Source organism: Berghia stephanieae, chromosome 2, assembly GCF_034508935.2.
Source record: "Berghia stephanieae isolate SIO BIC M18660-M18661 chromosome 2, UCSD_Bste_1.3, whole genome shotgun sequence".
Lineage (NCBI taxonomy): Eukaryota > Metazoa > Mollusca > Gastropoda > Nudibranchia > Aeolidiidae > Berghia > Berghia stephanieae.
Genome location: NC_088361.1, coordinates 6,022,863 through 6,030,362, shown reverse-complemented (window position 1 = coordinate 6,030,362; position 7,500 = coordinate 6,022,863). Strand labels below are relative to the sequence as shown.

Here is a 7,500-nt window from a genome sequence, read left to right as displayed (position 1 = left end):
TTTGCCTTCCTGCATATGTTTGCAATGTGGTCTTTCCAGGTCAGGCGATTGCTTATCGTTACTCCGAGATATTTTGCTTTGGTGACTTCTTATAGTGAGTTGTGGTGTATTGTGTATTATCTTCCTTTGGTTGGTAATTTTCTGAAATCAAAGTCCCGATGAAGAATTTCTGAGTTTTTCTTATGCCTTATTGCTCTGTACAAAAGGCTGTCGTCCGCAAATAGTCTCAGTTGAGTTCCGAGCGACAATCTTTCAGGCAAATCATTGATGTAGATAAGGAACAAGAGGGGACCCAGTACGGTACCTAGGGGCACACCTGTAGTACTGGAGTGGACTCTGACATTGCTCTTTCAGTTGTTTACGATTAGTGAGAAAATCCATTACCCAGTCGTGTGTGCTACTCATGATTCCATATCTCCGCATTTTAATAGCCAGAGTATGGTAATTGACTTATAAATGATTTACTGAAAGTCTAATAATTAACATCTGTTTAGAGTTGTTTATTCATGTTTTCTGTTAGGTTGTTGTAAGTTGTTATTCGTTGTGTTTCACAAAAGCCTCCTTTCTGGAGCCATGCTATATATAAAACATTCAAGTATAGAACAGATCAAAGAGAGGGAGAGAGAGAGAGAGAGAGAGAGAGAGAGAGAGAGAGTCCATAAATTGTCAGAATTAATCAAGATGTATAGCAAAGAATGCTGTGAAAGAGTTTGCACCCAGTCGCATGTTCACCCAATCAGGTTCAGAGACAGACTACCAGGCCTCGACAGCTAACCCCAGGAAAGGAAACATTTTTAGCCTTCAATAAGACAACATATGGTTTTCTTGAACACACTCACATGGAAAAAGCTGACAACGAGATAATATTGGCTTTATCTTGCCCCGTTAAATAATTCAAAGAGATCAGGATAAACTAGAAAAGGCTGCTGTTGAATTTTCTCAAGTCTCCAAAAAAAAATGTGTTCCACAGTCATTTGTCTAATAAATATGATTTTTGTTGGATCCTAATCATCTAAAACTGTGAATGTACGTCACCAAGAAAGTTTTTCATTTTCGAAATTAATAGTTACCAACATCACGGTAATCACTACCACTATCACTACCACCACCTCATCATTACCATATTCATCATCATCACAATCGTCATCATCATCATCTTCATCATCATCGCTACCACGATCACCACCACCTCATCATCATCCCCATCACCATTATCAATAATACTATCTCCATAATCACCTCATCATCATCATCATCATCATCATCATCATCATCATCATCATCATCATCATCATCACTACCATTACCACCACCACCATCATCACAACACCATCAACACCATCCTGATCATCATCTTCATCGTCGTCGTCGTCATCATCATCATCATCATCATCACTACCAAGATCATCACCACCACCACCTCATCATCATCATCATCATCATCATCATCATCATCATCATCATCATCATCATCATCATCAACATCATCATCATCATCATCATCACTGTTATCACAACAATCACCTTATCATCATCATCATCATCATCATCATATCATCATCACATCATCACATCATCATCATCATCATTTATCACCTCCACCATCATCTTCACCACGATGACGACCAACACAAGTAAAACTGACATCAGCACCATCTCATCCTCTCCCACCACCCCCTTCCAGTCCTCATAATAAAGCTATACTACCGGCCCATACGGTTCCTATATCACATAAAGTCACATTTTTAACAATTAAATTATTTAAACCAAAAAAATCAACCGCTTACACGGCTAAAAATAATATATTTTTAAAGCACCGAATTGTCAACAAATATTTCATGGATTACGCCCCTTTGTTCTAATATCGCTCATGTAGGCGGATTTTCATTTCCCTATTTTACACTGTTAGAGGAATTTCTCAATGTGGTTCTATATCAACATCGATTAATAGTGGTCTCAAGTTACTTTGTACCAAATTTGATGCTTTCATCACTAATTTGCACAATTTTACCATAATTCCCCTAGCTTTATATACCATAATGTGTCCACGCCAATGAAACGACTTACTCTCGTGTGCCAAATAGAGGGGAAAGGGTGGGGGTGCGACTTAGGTCAAACTTCAATAGAAGGGGAGGGGGTCGGATAGGGATGGGGGGGGCGGAAGGGGGGGGGGGGCGAGGTGCGCAAATTGGGTATTTTCGAATTTGGCGAGGCGAGATGTGATGTATAAAATAATGAATGGTTTTTTTTCAATCAAATATACTGTTTGTAAAATAACATCTATTCGTTTTTTGTTTTTTTTTTTTTTTTTTTTTGGGGGGGGGAGGGACTTTTTGCCTTTTCTGTTTCAGTTCCCTTTTGGTTCATTGTCACTTGCATAGTTTGTGAAATTTAATAGAAAGCATGTGGGGGGAGGGGGTGGGGGGGGGGAGAATAAGCTTAGGGGGGGGGGGGGGCTCATAAATTCTGAAAATAAACGGGGGGGGGGGGGCTTTTTGATACAGTAGAGTATCATCTATCTACTTTTTAAATGATGCAATCTTCTCCCTTCATACTCCAATGCAAAAAAAAAAAAAAAAAAGAAAAAATTCAATCTGAAAAAGCATATTATGGAGACAATTGAAAAGCTCTATAGTTGAATAAATACATTCTATTGAACCGAAGACAGTGGAAAAACACCATATAATTGCTTCTTCAATAGGATTCAATAGTCTGATGTCATGTCCACCCAGCAACGAGCAGCTTGGTTCTAAACAAAGAAAATCGGTACTTTATATTCTTCATACTGGCTAGATGCTACGTGATCAGAATGTACAAAAGTCAAAATATGATCGGATTTATAATGCTTTTCTCCTCTGGATACACTTTTATGCTCGTCAGAGAAGTATTTCATTAGGGCGTCCGCCATTGTTCCAATAGTTTAAAACCAGTTGCTAAGTTACTATGCGTCATTACCAGGGAACTGACGTCACGAGTGTTGATGCCTATTACTTTAATCCTTAATAAATATAAGGTGAAAGCGTTCCTCACAGATTTTCTCCCTTAGTGTGTGTCCAACACAGTGAACACTATTAAGAGGACAGCACACATGTAAATAGCACACATGTAATTCTATATATCGGGGACTTGATCATTTCTAAGAGTCGACATAACCCAGAAAATCACACAATTAATTAAAGCAACAAGCCATAGCACTGATATCTATACCAGTCCAGTGTTCGTTTCCCTTTTGATGAATTTTCACGCACATTTCTGTGAAATTTGATAGAAAGTCTGGGGGGAGGGGGAGAATATAAGCTGGGGTGGGCGGGGGGGGGGGAGTTTGCTCAAAAATTCTGAAAATAAACAAGGGGAGGGAGTGTCCATTTGATACAGTTGAATATCATCTATCTACTTTTTAAATGGTGTAATCTTCTCCCTCCAAACTCCAATGCAAAAAAAAAAACAGACTGAAAAGCATGGAAATTATTGTTTGGCCATCAATCAAGGGACTGAATTTTTTGGTAGATAACGCATTTACTCAGTAATCTCATATAATACTTGGCGAAACGCCATTTCTTCTCTTGCTGGTTGTCTTTTTTTTAGTTCGAGATCACAAGGTTCAAGTATGAATAATATGCTTCAGCATTGGTCAAATATGAACTTATCCAATATACAGAAGTAGAAATAATCTTCTACTTTCCATTGATTGACTACAACGGTGACACTAAGAAGAAATCAAATGGAATGCGTTTGTCATTGTCGAGCTCATAAAATCCTATTTTGTGATTAAATCTCTGTATAAATATAAACCAATTGTACGCATCAATCCCTTGTTAATGGAGGATTATCCGGTAGAGAGAAAAAGTACATGTTTCTTCAATAAACTCTAATACTAATCTATTGTCATAGATACATGCTAAATCAGAATGATTATAATTATAATATAAACTTCCAGGACATTCATTTTGTCTTTGTCTCTTTGTAATTTACCACTAATCGTGTTTTTACCAGTGCATGTCCTTAATAATCGTGATTGTTGTGACGCAGGTTTTCTGTCTAGTTTTTAGTCTTATCTCATTCATCTTGGCTGATAGTTTTCCTCCTTCAGGAGAGTAACATATTATGTCTGGAATGAATACAGTAGAAAACCCACCTTGTATAAAGATTTAATCTTTCAAAGCCCTGTATTAGAATTGGCTACCTAAAGAACTACCAGAGAAGATTATAGTCTGAAAGTGCAAAAACGAAAACGTTTGCACAAGTTTTAAGGGCAATACGCTTCAATAGTCGTAACGTCACTTCAACTCTTAATGACGCATGGTAACTTAGTAACTGGCTCTAAACTATCGGAACAATGGCGGACGCCCTTATGAAATATTTCTCCGGCGAGCATAAAAGCGTATCCAGAGGAAAAAAAAAACATTATAAATTTGATCATGTTTTCACTTTTACACATTCTGATCACAAGACATATGAAAAGTTCTAGCCAGCATGAAGAATAGATAGTACCGATTTTCTTTGTTTAGAACCACGATGGCCGCCGTTGCTGGCGACGTGACATCAGACTATTGAATCCAATTATATTCCAGTAAGAACGTGAATAAGTTTGCCAGATAACTGGAGTTACGCTATAATATAGCTAACTCATTCAAAAATCGACGAGATGCGCTCTATAAAGGCCGGCATTATGCCATAATATCCAGAGTGTTACAATTATTGAAATACACCATGTGTGATTTAACGGCTGTATTGATGCTATGCGTATAGCCAAATGACTCATAACATCCGCCAGCCGGATATAACCAACATACAAAACTATGTGTATCCTAAACGTTTATAGTCTGATACAATATTATAGTGAGAACATCTCATTAAATGGCTGGCTAAAAACAATCTAAAGGAGCTGAGTGGCGTCAATACTACTACTACTACTACTACTACAACTACTACTACTATTACTACTACTACTACTACTACTACTACTACTACTACTACTACTACTACTATTACTACTACTACTATACTACTACTATACTACTACTACTACTACTACTATATTATACTATATATTATTATTATTATTATTATTATTATTATTATTATATTATTATTATTATTATTATTATTATATTCATCATCATCATCATTATTATTATTATTATTATTATTATTATTATTATTATTATTATTATTATTATTATTATTATTATTATTATTATTATTATTATTATTATTATTATTATTATTATTATTATTATTATCATTACTATTATTATTATTATTATTATATTATTATTATTATTATTATTATTATTATTATTATTATTATTATTATTAATGGGGTGGGGGGGGGGGTGCAGAACCAATGAACAAAAGAATTCGACGGAGCAAGATCAAACTGAGCCTTTAACGCTTGTGTCGAGTGGTCTACTCACTTAGTTACAAATGCCCATAAAGCCTAAATCCAAGGATCACATCTTGCTGGATCGAACTTTGGTTTGAGATACGTAACTGCGTGTTGATGGTGGACTTTGTGATTGTTCTTTGTCATAGTAAATTGATATCAATGCCCATTTTATTGTGAATAATTAATGCTTTTGTGTGACATTTTTTTTAGTATTGATATAAACGATCAAACTGTTTCATTACTCTCACAGGATACACTACAGAAATGATAATTGCAGCTCCCTTGGGGGAACAAAAAGTGCCCTAGAGCTTCATCAGGATATTGGTGTGGATGCTTTCATAGGACCTCCATGCTCGGCATGTAAGTAATAATGTTATGAACAGATACAAATCGTTTAAAAAAACAATAATGAGTAGGTGTTTTCGCGTCGTTGCAACCCCCCCCCTCCCCCACCCCCTTCACTTTTCGAACCTTTTGAAATAAGGGTCAGAAAAAGGGATATCTGACCAATCGATGACGTGGTAAGCAAACAATTATTGACCTATGCATGACTCAGTATAAATGATTTAGGATTCATGACCTAGAAAACCGCACCAGACGGAAGGTTGAGATATAACCAAAATGTCAGTGTAAAAATGGTAATTTTTCATGATCATATAACTCGTATTTATTCCTATATAAAGTGAATTATTGCCCTTTTGTAATACAAAAAAGTTGTTCATGTAAATCGGGAAATAACCATAATAATAGTAAATTCTAGTCCATCGTTAAATGAGGCTGTTTTAAACTAATTCAACGCTTGAGAGAAATTTATGGAGTGAATAACATAAGTATTAAGTTTCCTATCACTTTGAAATAATTTTTATTGTAACAATCTCTGCAAGAAAAAAAAATTGCGAAACCATCCAAGTGTTTTTTTAAAATAGAGAATAAAGAGATAATTAAGGTAAACGCCATCGATATAAACCTAGCAAACTATATGAGACGGATATTGCTCTGCACGTAACAACTTCGACAATTTTTTCACAAATGGAAAGAGCAGCCTTGTCCGTCTAGTCATTGTAGTCCGATGTGCAAACCAACAACAAATGCTAATTTAGATAATTGTTGCGTAAATAAACACTATTAGCATTATGTTTTCATTTGTTATCCCCAGTAACCGATTCATCTGAGTTTCGTCCTCACATTCAAACAAATTATATGATACGGTTTATTGAGAACAAGTTTTCTATCCTTTCTCTTTTTTTCAATATTGATATTGATTAATTTATGAAAACGAATTAAGATTCTGTCGTTTGCTTGGAATGGGGGAATGGGTCCAGTAGATTGTTATAATGATAAAGTTATGTGTTTCCAGGAGCAGTTGCCCCTGTTTCTATGAAAAATCATTATCTGATAAGCTGAGTTTAAAGAGTACAATGAGCAGCTACAGACAGAGATATTCCTCAAAATTCGATTTCTGATGCGTTTTTTTTTTTTTTTTGTTTCTTTTATTTTCTCTAACATATTCACTATATTTTTTTCTTTCGGTTTTCCTGACTTCTACAACACCCAGATTGTTTGCAACCTCTATTCGCGCAATTTTCTATAAGCGTTCTATTTCTTGACAAATTTTGCCTCTGTCGATCTCCATAACAGTCAATTCCATTAACTTTTATCTTGACAGCGACCACCCCGGCAGGACTTCTTGCGACAGCATGGAACATACCCATGTTTTCTATGGCATCAACCGACCCCAGTTTAGAGAACAAGGTAAGGGAAATTGTAATGTAATATTAGGCCATGTTTTCAAATATTCATAAGTATTATTTTATCTCTCAAGCTCCTTACACAAACTTACATACAAACACACATAGACACACAAACGCACTAAATTATATACATATAAATATATATATATATATATATATATATATATATATATGAGGGTCCCGTTAGCTCAGCTGGCAGAGCACTCGCTTTACACGCAAGGATATCTGGATCGATCCCGGGTTCAGTCGAGTTTTTATTTCTGACCCCATTGTCTACCGAGCATGAGCAGTGAAATGGTAGTTGGGTCTGTTAGAACTGGCGGAAAGTACTTTTCGATAGACAAGCGTCCTATCCAAAGG

General features: G+C 35.8%; 1 protein-coding gene across 1 annotated transcript in view; it reads left to right on the top strand.

Annotated features, from left to right (window-relative positions):
* LOC144964221 (atrial natriuretic peptide receptor 1-like) overlaps positions 1-7,500 on the top strand; it is a 123,150-nt gene that overhangs the window by 18,024 nt on the left and 97,626 nt on the right. The window contains exons 2-3 of the mRNA XM_078898236.1: positions 5,640-5,749; positions 7,056-7,141. Of these exons, the coding sequence (XP_078754362.1) occupies positions 5,640-5,749; positions 7,056-7,141 (196 nt within the window). The remainder of the gene's footprint in view (positions 1-5,639; positions 5,750-7,055; positions 7,142-7,500) is intronic.